Source organism: Lacerta agilis, chromosome 13 (genome assembly GCF_009819535.1).
Source record: "Lacerta agilis isolate rLacAgi1 chromosome 13, rLacAgi1.pri, whole genome shotgun sequence".
NCBI classification, from domain to species: domain Eukaryota; kingdom Metazoa; phylum Chordata; class Lepidosauria; order Squamata; family Lacertidae; genus Lacerta; species Lacerta agilis.
In genome coordinates, this window is record NC_046324.1 from 2663114 (window position 1) to 2683973 (window position 20860).

General features: G+C 41.3%; 1 protein-coding gene across 3 annotated transcripts in view; it reads right to left on the reverse strand.

The window, feature by feature from the left end:
• Positions 1-20860, reverse strand: part of OTUD7A (OTU deubiquitinase 7A) — an 81125-nt gene that overhangs the window by 47630 nt on the left and 12635 nt on the right. Inside the window, exons 2-5 of one of the 3 annotated variants that reach the window (XM_033167193.1) lie at positions 19439-19570; positions 14298-14370; positions 12812-12980; positions 770-924 (exon numbers count right to left, since the gene is read on the reverse strand). In XM_033167193.1, the coding sequence (XP_033023084.1) occupies positions 770-920 (151 nt within the window). In that variant the 5' untranslated portion in view covers positions 921-924; positions 12812-12980; positions 14298-14370; positions 19439-19570. Of the gene's footprint in view, positions 1-769; positions 925-6671; positions 6694-12811; positions 12981-14297; positions 14371-19438; positions 19571-20860 lie in introns of those variants that run through there. The other 2 variants (XM_033167194.1, XM_033167195.1) reach the window with 2 other exon arrangements.

The window sequence follows — 20860 nt, forward strand, 5'->3', positions numbered from 1 at the left end:
TAACACAACAGAGAGTCTTGGGCCTCTATAAAGACTATCAGATTTATTGTAACATATATTTTAATGGGTGACAGCCCACTTTGCCACAAACATGTACTGGTTGCCTAAATTGCTATGGATAGTTTCTGAAGCAGTCTATACTTTTTCAGAAGTGGACTGCCAATATTGAGTCAAAACTAAGATGTTCTCTGTGGGGATCCAGTGTTGACTACACACTACCACCACTTCTCACTAGACGAGGACAGAGCTTACTTTAAAAGTTCCTCTGTACAAGTCCCAACACAATGAATGGGAACAGCCATTCCACCACTGCAGAGCAGCAAAACCCATCAATGCCAAAACTTGTACAGATCTTTTTTAGATCAAGGAACCTATTCACATTCCATAGCATTCCACATTGTTCTCAAAGAAGGTGAAAAAAGCAAGCCAAGAAACTTCCTGAGATCTCTGAGATAACAGAATCAAAACCAAAAAAGCTATCCTTCATAAAAGTCCAACTTCCATCTTGGCCTGATGAAGGAAAGTCCTACATCATGGGATCAGGAGTGTATAAAATAAGAATCTTTCCACAGAATGGAGAGAAGAAAACCTATTCATTTGGTTGTGTCTGCTGCAATCGATTCTAAGTGTCTATACTGTGCTTGTAAGTTGCAATGGGTCACTTTTGTAAGGAAAGCTAATATTTATGAATTATTATTTATTAAAGTCACCAATAAATGATGGCAATGACGAAGAATCATTTCCTGAGGTCCACTAGTCTTGAGCTTACCTTCTAGCAAGTCTCTTGCCAAACCCGGTTCTGCCCCTGTGGACCGAACAAAGTCTGACAGGACCGCATCCATATCAAGAGTCATGGGATCATGTAGAAGTACTGCTGGATGTTCAGCAGTGGGAGGATTTGGCAACAGGCTACAAGACATCCATCTAGAAAGAGAAAAAATAAAGTAATTATATAGAAAAGGTTGTCAAAAGGTGCCACGTCAACTTTCTAAGTTTGGAACGCTGACAATCATCATACATTTTCAAGCATTCTTGCTGCAGTTGCTGTCACTGTTCCATTTCTAGCCAATGTTATCATACCCAAGCTCATCATGCACACATTCTCACATCTTCCACCCCACAAGATTGTTATTGATTGGTGAAAATAAACTGCAAAAATAAATTCTCATAAAATTGTTAAGCATGCACAGGAGTAGCCCTACTGATTTAAACCAGGGACTTTGAGGCAAAAAGCACTCAAGGGTTTATTTTTAGCTCTGTGTGCTCTGCACCGAAAAAAGCCAAGTTCTGTAAATACAGTGGACGCTTGGGTTGCAAACGTGATCCGTGTGGGAGGCACATTTGCAACCCGCAGTGATGCGTTTGCGCACACGCAAGTCGCAATTCGGCACTTCTGCACATGCGCAAAGCACGATCTAGCGCTTCTACGCATGTGCTGAAACCCAAAAGTAACCCGTTCCGGTACTTCTGGGTTTGGCGCGGTGCGCAACCCGAAAACACGCAACCTGTAGCGTCTGTATTATTATCCTCTTTCCAATCATGCTTTCCCCACAAAACTGGGACTTTTTTGTTGTTGCATAGTGACTGAGGTATCGCCAACCATCTTCTAAGTGTTCCCAAACTTTTCTATTGCTACAAGGCCCAGAGATCTACTTTAAATAAATTAAATGAAGACTGATACTATCAGGTTGCTAAAATGTTTGCCAGATTCCACATTGCCATAGCAATTCTATAACTGTGTAGAATGCACACACTTTAGTATACAACATCTTTTAAAGGCATTTACTACCGGTATTACACAATAACAAGCATTCTCATATCTGGATTTATTTTACATTTCTAAAATGCTGACATTGCACAATTTGTACAATTACTGGTAAAATAGATTTGTTTCTTTGTATATCCACATCTCATATATACATTTCAGAGTCGCTCACAATAAATAATTCCAATAAAATATGATTACATAAACTACTACAAGAAATAGAATTAAAAATGTAAAGTTCACCACAATTTCATAATCAATTCAAGCATCAGAATGCATTACTCAATTATAGCTTTTAAAAGAAAGTTTCTTTCCCCAACAGATCTAAAAAAAATCATTTCATTTACAATGTCTGAGAAGATAAAAATATCCTAACCTGGCACCCAAAGGACATCTTTACAGGAACTAAATGAATTTCCTTGCAGAGGGAATTATGTCATTGTTGCTGATAAAAAAAGACCTCTAGTTGCCAGTTTCTGGTGGTGGTGGTGGTATTCTGAGAAGTATCTCAGTAAAATATCTTAACTCCCATTGATACAGAAAAAGCCAGTCCTTAAGGTAGCAGTATTTGCATCCCAAAGTGGGAAGAGCAAAACAAGCATCCTGAGTTGAGCTTGAAAACAGATCAGCAACCAGTACAGTTCTTTTAAAACTAGTGAAATACATTCACTACTAGCCACCCCAGTTAAAATATGGGGTGCTGTATATTGAACTAACAGCAGCTTCTGAGCAATCTTCAAGGGCAACCCCACATTACCGTAGTCTAACTGGGTTGTTACCAGACAAATGATTACTATTGCCAGACTATCATTGTTGAGGAAAGGTTGCAAGATTCTTGGGAAAATCAAAGGAACCAGGGAAGAGGAAGAAAGGACGTCGTTGAATGTTTTTTTTATAAAGAAAGACATTAATGGTGGAAATGTATATTTCAATGTGAATGTGATTTTGGAAATGGTAATAATGGGCTTTTTTTTTTTTTTAAAGAATCATGGCCTGAACCCACAGGCCACACCTGCAAATCTGGACCAGATGGACAACTTCAGCATCAGTTAGAGAAGGTATTAGTGATTTCATTCTCAAAATGTTTTGCAAACAAATCACAGCAGGCATTTGAGAGGTTTCTTCTATTGAATCATGCAGTTCAGTGATGTAAACCAGTGGTTTTCCACCTGTGTGCTGTGGCACCCAGGGGTACCTTGAATGATAGTCGGGTGCCACATGCAACGCTGGCCTCTGTCCCTCTTTCCTTCCCTCCCTTCCTCTGATGCCATCTTGTGTCTCTGCCTCCCAACAGCTTACACAGCTGTATGTTGCAACAGCCCTGACTACAAGCTCCCCAGGTGAATGGTGCCTCTGGGGCTAGCCAGGGATGCTTCCCAGGCCCCTGTGGGGCAGTGTGAGGAGGGACCTCTCTTTGGGGCGGGGGGGGGGGAGTTCAGAGACCAAGGAGAAGGGACAGGAGTGGAGCCTGAGGGAACACTCCATAAGGGCAGAGGGCCTTCTCAGTAGTGGTGCCCTCCCTGTGGAATGCTGTCCCTTTAGATGTCAAGGAGATAAAAAATTACACAACTTTTAGGAGACATCTTAAGGCAGCCCTGTATCAGGAGGTTTTTAACGCTTGATGAAAACTTGTTTTTAGATATGCTGCAAGCTGCTCAGAGTGGCTGGGGAAACCCAGCCAGATGGGTGGGGTATAAATAATAAAGTAGTAGTAGTAGTAGTAGTAGTAGTAGTAGTTGTTGTTGTTGTTATAAGGGAGGGTGTTTGAGAAAGGGTGATGGGCTGCCAGTTCTGCAGGCAAGTGGTGACATAACTGGGCTCCTGAGCCCCAGTCAGGAAACACACTAAGTCAGGCACAGGCCAGCTCGGCCCTCCAGCTGTTTCGGGACTACAACTCCTATCATCCCTAGCTAACAGGACCAGTAGTCAGGGATGATGGGAATTGTAGTCTCAAAACATCTGGAGGGCTGAGTTTGCCTATGCCTGCACTAAGTGGCCTTTGGAAATCTACTCTGTCTCAGACCCACCACTGCAATTCTGGGATAATACTACTTATCAATTTACTTATCTAAAGTACTTCTAAACTGCTTTTTAGAGCTGCATCCTTTCAAAGTGACATACACAAAAAACTACAACTCATGATACAATGGATATAGTCAACACATCAGAAAAATGCACATATTATCTTGAGTGAGCTGCTTTGAAAAATACACACACTATTTACGGGTCTCAGTTAAAGACAGCAGTGCAAAGAAAGATTACTCTAGACCTGTACTTCAGCAGCATAGACATACAGTGGTACCTCTGGTTTCGTACTTAATTCGTTCCGGGGGTCCGTTCCTAACCTGAAACTGTTCTTAACCTGAAGCACCACTTTAGCTAACGGGGCCTCCCGCGGCCACTGCGCAGCCAGAGCGATTTCTGTTCTTATCCTGAAGCAAAGTTCTTAACCTGAAGCATTATTTCTGGGTTAGCGGAGTCTGTAACCTGAAGTGTATATAACCTGAAGCATATGTATCCTGAGGTACCACTGTAAATCAATTCAGAAAGAGTTCCACAGTTATAGTTCCACATACAACCTTAGAAAATTCTTGTAGGGATTACTGAAATATCAAAACAGGCATAACTACTACTACTACTACTACTACTACTACAGGCCTTGTCCATAGGCTCACAATATTATTATTTTGCTTATCAATCCATGCCTGGATATTTTGCTTGCATCAGATTCCAAGTTTCCTTCCACCTCTGCTGAAGTGTGATGACCGCTATCATTTTTCACTTCCAATGCAGAGCTACTAATTCTTTCATCGCAAGGCCTTTCTGCCTCTCTAGAGTTTTCCTCAGAAGCAACTGGCGATGTCTGTTTTGTCAGAGAGGGCAGATTCACCAGACTTCTATACAGCCATGTTAGGGAATCTCTTCTGAGTATAACAATGATAGCAATCATCAGGAGAATGGTAAATACTATTCCCAGGGCAATTCCCAGATTGCTGCTTCTCATATTAAAAGTGTGAGGTGGCTTTGTAATTGAGATGATAAGCTTGAGGGCCCAATGCTGTATACAATGATATTTATCTCATGGTAGCACTCCTTGTTTCATTGTTGCACTCCCCTTGTTGCATCACAATCAAGTTTAGGAGCAATATAACATGTCATGTCAGTACATGAAAGATACTACGCTTTGCTTCTCTACCAAGGAATGGCCCAACCACCCAGTGATGTCCATGGGAAGTGAAACCAACTACTTTCAAGATAAAACTAGCCATTGTCGCACTCTAGTATTTAGAGTGAAACTGTAGACTCATTTAGGGGAAAGGTTTTCTTTAATAAAAAAAAAGCAACAACCAAGCATTGTAGGGCTCCTCATTGACAAATTATGTAGTCAGGTTCATATTAGATAAAGGTAAAGGGACCCCTGACCATTAGGTCCAGTCGCAGACGACTCTGGGGTTGTGGCGCTCATCTTGCTTTATTGGCCGAAGGAGCCGGCGTACAGCTTCTGGGTCACGTGGCCAGCCTGACTAAGCCGCTTCTGGCGAACCAGAGCAGCGCACGGAAATGCCGTTTACCTTCCCACCAGAGCGGTACCTATTTATCTACTTGCACTTTGACGTGCTTTCAAACTGCTAGGTTGGCAGGAGCTGGGACCAAGCAACCGGAGCTCACCCCGTTGCGGGGATTCAAACCGCCGACCTTCTGATCGACAAGCCCTAGGCTCTGTGGTTTGACCCACAGAGCCACCCGCATCCCTCCAGGTTCATATTAACAGCAATGTATTCTATTGCTTTGTTATTAAGCCCAAGGAATGAAGTTCTGGCCCTTTAAAAGTGTAGCTATATAAAATATCATCAACCAACTTTAAAAATATGCAGAGCCTTGAGTTACACAGACACCACAGATGGTGTAGCTCAGTGGCTTTGAGAATGAACTGTGAACCAAGAATCTTCTGGTCTGAATTCTTGCATCTGACTCTCATGCTCAAAGATAAACTCAGTAGATGGCTTTAGGCATATTTACAACTGAAGAGCACACCCTTCATTTGAGGATCACAGGGAGGTTTACAAAATAAAAACAGAAAAATACATATCATAGTAACAAACAAAAATGTAATTTCACACATACAGTTTAGAAGGCCATCAATTGTTTAATAAGCCAAAGGCCTGGAAGAGGAATGTATTTGCCTGGTGCCCAGACATGAAATGAAGGTGCCTGGTGAGCCTCCCTAGGGAGAACATTCCATAAAAGCAGGGAGCCACCACAGAAAGAGCCCACAAAGAGCAGCCTCAGGTGATGATTGCAGGGTCCGGATTGGTTCACGTGGGGAGAGGTGGCCCTTGACGTATTGCAGTCCTGAGCCATGTAAGGCTTCATAGGACAATACTAACACTTTGAATTGGGCCCAGAAACTAATCAGCTGCCAGTGCAGTCAGGCCAGGATTGGCCTTATATACTGTATATTCTGGCATATAAAACTACTTTTTAATCCAGGAAAATCTTCTCAAAAGTCGGGGGTCGTCTTATACGCCGGGTGGAGAATCTGCGGTCGAGTATATCTCAAACTCTATATTTTAACTGGAAAAGTTGGGGGTCGTCTTATACGCCCAGTAATCTTATACACCGGAAAATATGGTACTCAAACTGTCTTGCCCAGCGAGCAACCTGGGTGAATTCTGTACCAGCTGAAGTTTCTGAACTGTATTCAGAGGCAGTCTTACATATAACGTGTTGCAGTAATCTAACCTAGAGGTTACCAGAGCATAGACAACAGAAGTTAGGTTATCTCTGTCCAGATAAGGTCACAGCTGGGCCACCAGCCAAAGCGATGGAAGGCATTCCATGCCACTGAGGCCACCTGAGCCTCAAGCAACAACAATGGATCCAGAAATGCCCCCAAGCTACATACCCACTCCTTCAGAGGGAGTATAACCCCATCAAGAGCAGGCAAGCTTCCATCCATCTGGTCTAGGGACTACTAACAGTGCTTCAGTCTTATTTGGAATGAGCTTCACTTTGTTGGCTCTCATCCTGTCCATTACCAAGGCAAGACACTGGTACAGCACTTCAACTGCCTCACCTGCAGATGTAAAGGAGAAATAGAGCTGAGTGTCATCAGCATACTGCTGACAACGTACCCTGAACCTCCAGATAACCCCACCAAGCAGTGTCATGTAGATGTTAAACAACATGGGGGATAGGATTGAGCCCCGAGGAACTCCACATTGAAGGCTCCATGGGGCTGGAAAGCATTCCCCAAGTAACACCCTCTGGGAACGTCCATCCGATGGAACTGGAACCATCACAAAGCAGTGCCAGCCACCCCTAAATTGGACAGTCACTCCAGAAGGATACTGTGGTCAATGGTACTGAAAGCTGCTCAGGAGTCGAGGAGTATTAGCAAAGACACATTTCCCCTGTTTCTCTCCTGACGGAGGTCACTATACAGGGCAACCAAAACAGCTTCTGTGCTGAAATTGGGCCTAAACTCTGATTGAAACAGATCTAGAAAATCAGTTTCCTCCAAGAGCACCTGGATCTGGGATATTAGGCAATAATTATTCAAATCAGAGGGATCAAAAATGGTTTTTTTGCAATAATGGCCATATCATTGCCTTCTCAGTGAAATCCCCATGGCAACACATTTTCTAGCCACTGGTCACTGGTATTCCCTTAATATAAAATATGTATGCTATAAATATCTTCATAATTTAGAAATGTTATAAAAATACAAATAAAAAACAATGAAGGCTAAACCAAATAATTAATTCTTTCTCTTTCTCAAACACACATACACAACTGCTCAAAATCTGATAACAAATAGCATGTGTTTTTCAATTAAGAGAATTTATAGGCAAATAAAACTGGTGGTCATATTGCCACTATGCACAGAAATAACATCTATAGCAATTTCCACTCTTAGAGCAAATTAGTAGGAACATAAGAGCGGCTCTTCTGGATCAGACCAATGGTTCTTGTAGTCCAGCATTCTGGGGTGGTGCTACACTCTTAGACTCTCCTCCTCCCCAAAGTATTCCAGAGCAGTATACGAAACTCCAATAAAATATATCATGTAACAGCAAAAAAATTAATACTATAAAACTGAAATTATCACAAAATTACCACTGCAGTAGACCAGACAGCTTTTTAGCTCACCTTCCCCGAAAAGCTCCAAAGAGAAACGAAGATGTCTCCACTTGATCTTAAACTGTCAACAAGGGAAACGACTGCACTTCCAGCAGTAGGGAGTTCCACAACTGGACACCACAACAGAAAAGGCTGTATCCTGTGTCATCACACAACGGGTCAGAATTGCCAACAGGACCACAGTGGCCAACTATACATCTTCCAGAATCCCACATGTATAACTCTGAACTTACATGAATCATATTAAATAGAACAGAAAACTTTAAGTAAGCATAACACATCAGTAATTACCTAAAATAAATGGAACACCTTATAAGAAGAGTGCAGACTGTGCACATATCAAGTTAATCACATAATAAATTCTGTGCACAGAGTTCTTTCTGAAGAGGTAGGAAGTCCTGTTTCCTGTGCACAATGATCTAGTTGTTCTCAACTTAAGTGATTTGATGTGTGTTCAACAACTACCGTCAGCTGTCTGCACCATCCAGTTGCTGAGAAAAGCAGCAATCGCACCAGTATGTGACAGTGACTCATTGGAATAGGGGCTAGTGTGTAGGTAGCTAATGGAACTAATAGTCACAGCTGAGGAAATGCAAACACAATCTTTTTCCATTAAGATATTGGAATTTATTTTACTCAAGCTGTAAAGTAAGAGCTACCTGCTTCTCTACCCACCCACTCCGGTCTATACAACAGACACACACACACACACACACACACACAAAACTTATCATTATCATTACAATTATTAGTTTTTATTAAATATTTTCTTGGGTTACAAAAGCTAGTACATTGTCTCTATTTTCAGATCATAAAGTCTTTTCTACAAATCAACGTGAGACTTCAATGCTGTATACAGTATAAGGTGGGGAGAGAAGAGCAGAGGGAGAGAGAAGAGGGGTCGTAAACTTTCATTCTTACTGTATTGTCAGTGTCAGTATTGTGTGGTTCTCTTTCTATTCATTTATTAGTTTTCCTTGGCAGTGAGGGGGGGGGGGGCTGGTTGCTTGCCTTCAGTTGACTGTAGGGAGTTTTGTTTGCATGGGGGGGGGGGTTGTTAGGTCAAGTTAGCCATATCAATTTATATGCTGTGTGTGAGTTCCTGTTGTTGTTTTGTTCGGCTGTGTAATAAAAAGGAGTCACACCGGGATGGAGGCATCCACTTTTGTTTGTCCCATGCTAGATTCAATTTGATGGTTAGTTTTTCTAGTAAGGCTGTTTCCCATACAGTTTCGTACCACTGGTTCGTGTTCACTCTTGACAGGTCCCTCCATTGTCTAGATATGATGCTCCTGGCTGCTGAGAGTAGGTGGCTTATGAGTTCTTTGCAGTATGAGTGTGTGTTATTGTATTGGAAAATATTCAATAGGGCTAGTTCTGGGGTGGCTTCTAATACCTGTCTAGTTATTTTGCATATTTCTTGTAGGACTGCTATCCAAAAGGTTTGGATTTTGGGGCAATCCCACCACATGTGAAGGTATGTGCCTGCAGAGGTGCAACCTCTCCAACATTTTGGTGATGTTCTTGGGTGTATCAGTGGCAAATTCTGTGGTGTTAGGCATCGTCTATAGAGAAGTTTCAAGGCGAGTTCCCTTCTTTTGGCTGAGATGGATTTAAAGGGAGGTTTGGACCACAGTTTAGTCCACTAGGTAGGGTTTATTTCATTTGTTTTAGAGGAATGGGTGCGCTGTGATGGGGATGTTTTCAGTTGTGTCTATCTCCAAGTGTACCAATTGTTCCGTCTTGTCTTCTAGCATGTAAAGGATTATGTGGTGCACTTGGCTGGCGATGCAGTACAGTTCTATGCTGGGAATTCCCCATTCGCCTTCTGAGGAGAGGAGATGCAGGTATTTGGGGTTTCCATTCCAAACAATCAAAGGCTTTGAGGATGTGCAGGGACATGATGGTCAGTGGGGGTTTGGTTGTTTTACTGTGTTCAATCAGATTCAGTAGTTTCCTAATGGGGTCCATTATTTTGTGACCAGGGACAAACCCAGCCTGGTCTGGGGCTATTAATTTGTGTAGGATTCTTTTTAGGCAGTTAGCCAAGATTGATGTGAACATCTTGTAGTCTTGATTTATCAATGAGATTGGATGGTATGATTCTTCTTTTGAAGAAGAAGAAGAAGAAGAAGAAGAAGAGGAGTTTGGATTTGATATCCCGCTTTTCACTACCCAAAGGAGTCTCAAAGCGGCTAACATTCTACTTTCCCTTCCTCCCCCACAACAAACACTCTGTGAGGTGAGTGGGGCTGAGAGACTTCAAAGAAGTGTGACTAGCCTAAGGTCACTCAGCAGCTACATGTGGAGGAGCGGAGACACAAACCCGGTTCCCCAGATTACGAGCCTACCACTCTTAACCGCTACACCACACTGGCTCTCATGTTTCAGTGGTTTTGGGATAGAGACTATTTTGGAGGAGGTCCAGGTTTTACGGATGGGGGCCCCTTTTATGATGTCATTAAACAGGCAGATCATGTAAGGCAGTGTTCCTCAACCTTGGCCTACAACTCACATCATCCATAGCTAGCAGGACCAGTGGTCATGGATGATGGGAGTTGTAGGCCAAAAACATCTGGGGGCCCAAGGTTGAGGAACACTGATGTAAGGCATCAGGATTTATTTGAATTTCTTGTAAAATTTTGCTGTAAAGCCATCCGGGCCTGGAGCTTTGTGTGGTGTTAGGTTTTTGAGGACCGTCTCTATTTCCTCCGGGGTGATAGCACTGTCCATGAATTCTTGTTCCTCTGCAATTAAAGTTAGTATAGTCAGTCTTGCTAGGAAATTTCTAATTTCCTGCTCACACAGGTTGTGGGAGGTATATAGATTGGAGTAAAATTCTGAGGTCATTTCTTGGGAGAATGTTATGCTGCCATCTTTTTTGGGTGATGTAGTGTATTCTTGTTATTAGTGATTTTTTTCTTGCACATTTGCTAATAGTCTGGAGTTCTTCCCTCCATTTTGCAAAAATGTTTTTAGTATAGGATGTTGATCATTGCTCTACTGAATTCTAGTGAGTCAGTAATGAGTTTTTGGCTCCTGTTTGTTTGCAGCATATTGAGAGGGCCAAGATATCTTGTTCTATTTTGCTAATTTTTGAAGAGGTTTTTTTTTTAAGGGGTGCTTTCTCTTCTGTGCATGCTCCTCTGGTGACAGCTTTCATTGTGTCCCAGAGGGTTTTTTTTTTATGTTGTCCACATCATTGTCCTTAACGTAGTTTTAGACAGTTTTTGAGAGACTCTCTCTAGTTACCGGTAATTGGTTTGTGGTTAGGATGGGGCTAAAGAAGCATGATGGGGTGGTTTGTGCTTCCTCTCCAATTTTAAGGGTAGCTTCTACTGGGGCTTGGCATATTGATTATTAAAGACATGTCCCCGTTTGCTCTGTCTCTAGAAGGAATTGGTGAGAAGGAAACTTAAAGTAAAGAAACTGTGACAGAAATTGTGAGATCATCCTGACAGTTCTCAGAGCAAATAAGTGAAAAACTGGATCACTTGTTCTCTTAGTGAGCACCTAAGGAGGCCATTTATTCATCTAGCTCTCTGGCAGCCTTACTCTATTCAAGTCAACTCAAGAGAGAACTGACAAGGAGGTAGAAGAGACACTAGCAATGTGGACACTGAAGGCCATCTGCCTTCGTCTCCATGTGGGAATGTGGGAGAAGACATTTCACTGAGCAACTTGAAAGGCAAAGCAGGTTAATCTGTCTAGATTTTTTGTCTTGATAGGTTTTTAGTTTCCTACATATTACAATGAAACGTATATCAAAATGCTTAGGAAAAATGTGCTCTAGTGCATATTAAAATTATCTTTGAAATCTTATTCAAGGAAGTCCTACCATCTTCTTTTATTGTACCCATTTTTTCCCGTTTACTTCTGCATAAACCTGATTATCCCTTGAACTCAGTAAGACAAAAAGAGTAATAATAAAATTATCTTAAAGAGCATGTTAAACTTTAAATTAATTCTGAATAATGCATTTAAAATTAAATTTCTTTTTGTAGTCAAAATAAATTATGGGTTGTTGCTTTTTGAAAAATGTGAAACTAAAAGTCCAAGGACTAGCATTTTTCATAGATCAATTTTACATGCAGAATGTCTTAAACTCAAAGGCATGTGACAGTGTGGACCTGCTGGAACTAAGCAGGTCTGCTAGTGCCTGGACTGGACACCGCCTAGAAATCCACATATGTTGCCTTGAAGTGTATTGAAGAAATGCAATAGATCAGGATCTCCCGATATGTAATTGGCCAAGTTAACAGTGATGGGAGTCTGCAATTTAGCAAGAGAAGAGCCTTAGCTGATGAAGCATCTCAGGTTCAGTAACAGAGGGTCAAGGTACTAGCCAAGTTAAACAAGTACCACACATTTAGTTACTTATTCATCAAAGTAAAGAAGCTATAAGTTTAGCTATAATCCTAGCGGTGACAAGCATGCAGAAACCTAGCTTTCAGCTCTAGCAAAACAGAGGGATCCTGAGCTAGGATCCTAAACCAGGAACACAGATTAAATCCCAATTTTGGAAAAGGGGTAAATACAAAAGAATAGTCAATCTCTGCTAATGTAGTTCCACAATGTACAGGCCTGGCTAGTGGGAGAGTCAGTTTGGAATAATAAAAAAAGCTGTTTTTAGATTTAAGTCACTGTAGAATCAGACTGGTGTAAGTTTCAGCTTTCAGTTCAGCTTAAAACCAGTTAAAAACCAGTTTGGTCCACCCCCCACCCCCACCCCTCCCCCAAAAACCTAGAGTATAAATTGCAACTAAAATAAAATAAAATACGGAGTAGCTTGCACTTTTAAAAGCACCAGTTCAAGCTCAATGAACGTTATCAAATGCAGCATATAAGCTAAAGTGAAAGAAAGTATGTGCTCCACCACTGGACTAAGGCCAGTTAGATCACCTTTCTACTGTCCTTCCATCTGCAGGTGAAGACTTTTTACAGGAAAAAAATGCTCAATGACTTTTTCTGGTTTTCAATACGGTGGTGGCATCATCAGACAGCAGTGGCAGCTTAGTCTCAGAGCTCCTCATTCTGCTACATAAAACGCAGCCATAGTACCATCTCAAACCTGAAAGAGAGAAATAAAAATATAAATGTCTTAGTTAGGATACAGAGCAGGAATCATCCCATTCATTTGAATGGGATCTATAATCTTATTTTGAAGTTTGGAGAGCTGTGGCAAGTCTTGAGCCCTGAGACCTCCAGGTGGCATATAAATTCAATAATAATAATAATAATAATAATAATAATAATAATAATAATACAGGTTAACAACTTGACTTCATTTTGTGCGGCCAATGCTTCCAGAGGTTGCCTTGTCTATCCATCCCAACATAGTTCCTTCCTTCACATTTATCTGCTCCACCTTGTTCCAGATTTTCTTATATAGTTTCAGATCAAATGGAGGTGGCATAATTTTTTTAAAGAAAATAAAAAAAATCTCAATTATTTTACTTTCCCCCAATTATATGGCTTGACTGAGAACTGTTTATAGAAGTCTGAGAGCAAATTAGGAGGCTCCTGCCATATGTGTGCAGCAGTCGTGGTGAATGTGGTTCTGCCCTCTTGACAGCTGCACTGCTGCTGCTGACCTGGATGTGGAGGCAATGACGCTGAGACACTAGAGATGCCATTTCAGTTGGAGGATTTGGGAAACCGCATGTGCCACTTAAACAAGCAGTAACAGTTTTGGAGAAAGGGCAAAATAGGATTAAATTCTTGACCCAATAGTTCTCCAATCTCTTACCCAATCTCAAATTTATGAGACATGATTTTGAAAGAACTCAGGGCAATCTATCTCCTAAACTAAATCCTAGGACACCATTATGTATTTAGAATGATTTCCTGTCAGTGAAACCCTCAATTCAATCATTTAGGATGGCAAGCCTAGTGCAGAAAGGCTTTGTGAGGTGAATGGCCCATACAAATGGGGATTCCCCTTTTGACCTTAGTCATGCTCATAATTTAAATAGGTCTACTAAGAGTAAAACTTGGTTGAATGCCATTCAATATTTAATTACACCAGGGGTGGCATAACTTTTCCATATTCCCTCTTATTCATTTTCTCTCCCTCCCCCATGCAACAATTAGGATCAGAGCAAAAAGGGGGGAAGGAAGAAATCTGTTTGTGGGGAAATGAGAAGGAAAGGCACTGTAGGCTTCATACATGGTGGCTCCAACTCCCTGATTAGAATGTTAAATTCTTACAACCAAGTTTGCATCTCTTTGTCATACTGTATGTTTGGCAAGTTTTCACTTTCTACCATTCCCACATTGGTTCTTTCTTATAGGGTCCATTATAGCAGACAAGCAAGCATGCTGGTTTGTTAGGTTAACACCACTGAGTGATTCCAGGCATGTGGGTATAGGATTGCAGCTTTAATACCTGCTTACTGGACAATTGTCTTCTGTTTTTCTTTCAAGTGTCCCTCCTTTCTGCTTTCCTCCAGCCACAAAATCTAAGAATCACACAAAATAAAATGCCCATGACTGACAGGTTAAAGCAAGGCAAGACAATTGCTAGATGAAGTACAGCATTTTATTTTCAAAGTAAATATGAAATACCTGCATTTGGAAAGTACAAGTTAAATATTCATATTTAAGAAATGATCAAATTGGTTTTAACATGCTTATCTCAAGATTACTTAATTATCTAGCTATTATTTAAGAATGGGGGGGAAATCATTTTTAAAACAATAAAAATCAATTTTATCCAGCCTGCAAGAAAGTGCATGATGAAAGAGAGAAGGCATTGCATATTAGTTAAAATAAAAACCCCTGCTACACACCCATGTCATTTCATTCACATTACATCTTTTCTTCTAACTCCAGTTCACTCTCACTGCACTCTATTCAGTGGCCATTCTCACATGCCACAAGCAACAATGTGGAAGCTGCTTCCCTAAGTATGAACCGCCCTGAGACCTGCAGGCATAAAGGTAAAGGTAAAGGGACCCCTGACCATTACGTCCAGTTGTGTCTGACTCTGGGGTTGCGGTGCTCATCTCGCGTTACTGGCCGAGGGAGCCGGCGTACAGTTTCCGGGTCATGTGGCCAGCATGACAAAGCCGCTTCTGGTGAAGCAGAGCAGTGCACAGAAATGCTGTTTACCTTCCCACCGGAGCGGTACCTATTTATCTACTTGCACTTTGATGTGCTTTCGAACTGCTAGGTTGGCAGGAGCAGGGACCGAGCAATGGGAGTTCACCCCGTTGCAGGGATTCGAACCACCGACCTTCTGATCAGCAAGCCCTAGACTCTGTGGTTTAACCCACAGTGCCACACACAAATTTAATCAAATTAATCAATAATAAATTTAATCAAATCACCAAATTTAATCAATAATAAACAATAATAATGTCTGTGAACTAAGCATCTTTGTGGGCAGAGCCAGTCACAAGGAACCTTCCCACTCATCCTTTCCTCCCATGGGCAGCTGCGAATGATACATGCAATTATCCTTGCCCATATGGTTACTTAATTCATACATACAGTGAGGGGACTGCAGCACTTTGTAGAAGCTGATTCTACTTCAGAGAGAGAGGGAATATGCATGTGTGAGAAAGGGGCACCTTCAGTAGATTGTCACTTGTCAAATCCTTGACTGGTGCAAATCGAGTTTGCTCAAGCTAAAGATAATGTTTCTGAAGTGTGGGACCATATATAGCAGAAAAGGCTATTTGTAGGAACTGACCAAAGGGTCACTTCACCAGTGGTGCATTTCAACAATGGGGTGAAGTGGCATAAGGCATCTGTTTTGGAATTGAGTGGGTATACCAAATGAGGTTTCTAGAGTGCTACGCAGGAGTGGGAATGCGGAGGAACAGAACTTAAAATTAGTTTTCAAGAAGGCACTATGCATTACAAATGCTATTGTGGTAGCACACTAAGGAGTTGTGTCAGTTTGGTAGCAAATGTGATAAGAGGAAGAATTTAAGCTAAGAAAGAAACACTGAAAAATAAGTTAAATGAGAAACTCTGCATTCAGTCTGTTTTTGATGGATGAACAGATCACCTCCTACCCTATCCAGTGACTCTACCACTTTATCATTAATTCCTAATTATTATTATTATTTTGATGTACAATGTCATCAAAGGCTCTTACTTTACTCAAAACAAAATGAAAAATGAAAAAATTCCTTCCACTAGCACCTTAGAGACCAACTAAGTTTGCTCTTGGTATGAGCTTTCGTGTGCATGCACACTTCTTCAGGGACTTCTGTTTCAGTGTATCTGAAGAAGTGTGCATGCACACGAAAGCTCATACCAAGAACAAACTCAGTTGGTCTCTAAGGTGCTACTGGAAAGAATTGTCAAATTTCTGGTCTGTCATATTCACTTTACATTTTCAGGTGCACACTTAATTTCAAGTGTATATCTATAGTACGTATTATTATTATTATTATTATTATTATTATTATTATTATTATTATTATTATTATTTATACCCCGCCCTTCCCCGCCAAACCGGGCTCAGGGCGGCTACCACCAATAAAATCACAACAAAAACATAAAACAATTCATTAAAATACAGATTAAAATACAATTTAAAATCTAAACTGCAGCCTCATTTTTAAGTAGCCCACCAATCACACCAAAAGAACGAAACATCAGGGTTAAACTGAAACCAACCCAAAGGCCAGGTGGAACAGCTCCGTCTTGCAGGCCCTGCGGAAAGATGCCAAATCCCGCAGGGCCCTGGTCTCTTGTGACAGGCCGTTCCACCAAGTGGGGGCAGTACTGAGAAGGCCCTGGGCCTAGCTGAAGCCAACCTAGCATCCTTGTGGCTCGGGACCTCCAACAAATATGTAATATGTGAAGAGAGCCTTAGACGGGGGCGGGGGGAGTTAGCACTCATTTTATATCAGTAACATTCACCTGTACACAAAACATTAAGTTTCACAAACCACAGCAAGTATTAGCAGACATAGGAGGAGCAGGAGCAGCCAGGTGGTCCCGTTTTTGAGGAGGAGGGGGGAAAGACACAATTTTCCGTTTCTTACTCTCCCCAAGCCTCTACTTCCCCACTCAATGTTTATTCGTTTTATTATTTATTCATTATTTCTAGGCCACCTTTGCATTCCAAAATGCCTAAGCAGCAAAGAGCTTAGGCTCAAGGCTGGTAGCCAGGCCCAACTCTCCTATAAGGTTTAATGCCTCAAACCAACACTGCTAAAGGAAAGTCCAAGGCAACCAGGCCCAAACCTGAGCACTTCAGAATTCATTCAATATTTGGCAGGAGGGGAGGAGTAGATTTTGTTATGGGGTATTAAACCTTGTACTCTAAGGCACAAAAATCATCTGGGTTTCGGATTAGAAATCAGCCCTGAACCCTTCAAAAATTACATGGATTGCAGGATATGCTAAACTAGCAAGTCCCAAACTGGAGAGCTACATTGCTATCTGTAGCACTGCCATTAACACTACAGTGTAGTGTTTTCCAAAGTGAGTGATTCTGTCCTCTAGGGGGTGCTGGAATAATCCAGGGGACAGTACTGTAGAAGCCTTGGTTGCAATTTGGGGGCATTGAATAAAAATAAGGGGGCGGTGGAAGCATAAAGAAGAGAAGAGAATAAAAAAAAAACCCTGTTTGTACATGCTTCACCTGTTCTGTAATGATGCCTACTGCCAGGTCGGGCACCGTTGTGGGACAGCAACAATGCCTCCTCTGGATCCAGCGGTCATGCTGGAGGCGAGGGGTTTTCCCGTGAACCCTTTTTGGCTTCACCCAGCCCCAGGAAGTGGGTCGCAGCTTGCCTGCCTATTTATCCAATGGTAGGCGGGCTGCAGCACCGGCACCAACCCTGGGGCAAATTGGACTGAGCCAGCAGGCTTCACTCCAGTCCACCCCATGGGTTTTAGATACATAAAGGAACACAAATTTGTCATTGCTTCTTTTTCTTTGTTCGCTTAAAGAAGGTCGATTTCCGGGGCAGGGCTGAGTAATTTTTTTCTGAGAACAGGGCAGTAGGGCAAATAAGTTTGAGAACTCTGCAAGAGTGCTTAGCTAAGAGCTGGTGGAGTAATGAGCCCTGAATAGGAGCAATGTAGAGTTACAACCTTCATGCTGTTTCATCCTAATATACATTAAAATCAGTATCAATGAACAGCGTTTTGCCCTTTTAAATGTCTAGGAGCTAAAAAAAAATCTTCCTAGCTCTCAAGTCAATCATTTTCTCTTCAAATTATTCATCTGAAGAGGTATTTAATCCATTTTCAAAAACAGGCACACTATAAATGGCTGGAGAGTTGCTTTAAAAAGCCATATTCCAAAATTAGTTACCTTCCCTGATGAGAGCAAATTGCTCTTCAGATTACATGCTGATCACTTCTTTGTTTTTAAATAGAAGATTTTTTAATTTATTTTAACCTTTTGCTTATTTTATTGTGCTTCATTATCAGTAGAGTTCATTTGTTTCAGAGGGATAATTCATCTGAGATTCAAAGCATCAACTAAAGGCAATAACCTGCTATTTTGCTTTACAATGCATCAAACTACTATTCTGAAACTTAAAATATATGCATTTGACTATTGATTTATATGACACACCCCGTGAGCTTAATTTTCTTCACTTTCTTGATCTCTCTGTCCAAATGAAGAAGTACCAACATCCCACCCATTCCAAACACAATCCTACCTCCTTCCCTGAGAAACTCCAGTGCAACAAGCCCCAATGTTTGTGTAACCCACTGATAGTCTGAGCTTGCACATATAAACCGTTCAAATTCATACTCATAGGAGATGACTACATCCATTTAAAGCACAAGGCTCCCCCAAAGAATCCTGGGAACTAATTTATTAATGGTGCTGGGAATTATAGCTCTGTGGTGGATAAACTACAGTTCTCAGGATTCTTTGGGGAAGTTATGACTGTTAAAGTGCTATAGGTGTGCTTTAAATCTATGCTGTGGGTGTAACTCTTGTGTCTGGAAAGAATATAATATAATATGAATTGGTTGTAATGAACATCAAATAAAGTTTGCCACCAAAATTCTCCCTCCAAAGAAGCATTTCTTAATGCACCTCTTTTTCTCTGCTATATTTTACTCTGTGGGATATAGTGCATATGTGTGAACATTTTCATTCTGTGAGAAATGACATAACTTAGAGAGACAAAACTAAAAAAGAGTATACATCATTTTTGTTTAGTTTTTGAGGATTCCCAAACTGTTGCAAGTTGTGTTAGATCATTAAGATGACACTGGGTGATACAGAAATAAATAATCAGTCTAATGCATATTAGAATCCCAGAAAGAAAAGCAGGGGATAAAAACTAAAATAATACAGTTAACACAGAGACACCACCACTGGTTGACAGTCACATGGTTTGGGACAATGCTTGTCACAAGGGGCAAATGTTCATTTCCTTCTCTAGGATCTATTTTTTTCAATATGTTTTATTTAAGAATAAACAGCAGCTGTCTTAGCCTGCTAAAATTAGTGCACTTGTTAAGGCTGTCTGCTCTTCACCCCAAAATAGCTAGAGAGATTATTAAAGCTATCATTAAGTGGTCCATTTGACTTACTTTCAGTAGACTTTAAGTAACAGTTTTGAGTGGCATGTGTTAGATGGACCTTATACCACTTCTTTTCAACGAAGACAACAGTTCATTTTTATCACAGTAGAGTGTGTGAAGAGGTTGTGTCCCCTGAGAAATCTGTAAGGAAACAGAATGCCTGTTAGTATGAAATTCATCACACTACCATATTCAGCTTAATGAATGTACAGTATTAATGACAAGCAGCATCTGGGATTCAGCTGCATATAGGAATAACCAATCCTCTGCCATGCCTTTGCTCCTTTAGCTGTCCAGTGCAGTAAGTAATAGATGCTTGATTCTTGCTTTGCAGCTGCAGCATACAAACAATAAATAAATGAGACAACTGTCTAGAAGAGTAAATAGATAGACAAGAAAGCATAAAAAACCAAGAGGCGAATGACTCAAATGCTTGCTGTGGGATCTTGCATCAAGGACAGGTGATTTCATGTGCATTCATGTGGTATTTGCCCGGAACCAAATGGCTAGGAAACATTTTCCTAGCTGTTCCAGTTTTTCTGGCTCAAGACTGTAGTCCAGCTGGCTACTAAAATCTATTAGGATGTGACAGGTGTAATTTTAGTGGTGTACATTTATGGCCTGCATTGACTTGTATGGATTGGGCTCAGGAAAAGATCTATAATTATTTTCCTGTATCATCTCCATAACCAGAAATAAGGGAGCTAACAAATCAGCTTGTGTTGTGTGATGACAGTGCAGCAGGTGTTAAAAGTAATGATAAGATAATGTCAGGGCAAAAATGCAGAGAGCTTTGAATGCTCTCTGTATTCAGACCACACTCAACAGCTAAAAAGCATTTATTCCCTATTAAATAGAGCAGAAAAATATCCACACAATAACATGTACATCAAAATAATGTCTGAAAATCCTTCACTGGTATTGCTCCCACATGACAGCTATCTCTGTCCAATGCTAATTTGATTATTACGTTCAGTTTGCAAAGCTAATTAAAAACAGCAATAGGATTAGACCTTCAGTTTTAAAACACTCAAAACTTGATTTCTCCAACAAAGAGAGGAGGAGAGAAAATGAAAAAGAAAGCCCCAAGAGGCAGGCTCCTATACCTGTGAGCATGGGCAGTGATAGTAAAGGATTCTGATCACACACACACATTTGATTATTGTAACTCGCTCCACACGGGGCTGCCCCCTGAAGCTGACCCAGAAACTCCAGCGAGTGCAGAATGCCGCAGCGAGGCTCCTCACGGGGTCTTTGCTGTGGGACCACATTCATCCAGTGCTCTACCAGCTGCACTGGCTCCCGGTGGAGTACAGGGTCAGGTTTAAGGTGCTGGTTTTGACCTTTAAAGCCCTATGCAGCTTAGGACCCTCATACCTAAGGGACCGCCTCTCCTGGTATGTCCCGGGGAGAACCTTAAGGTCCTCAAAT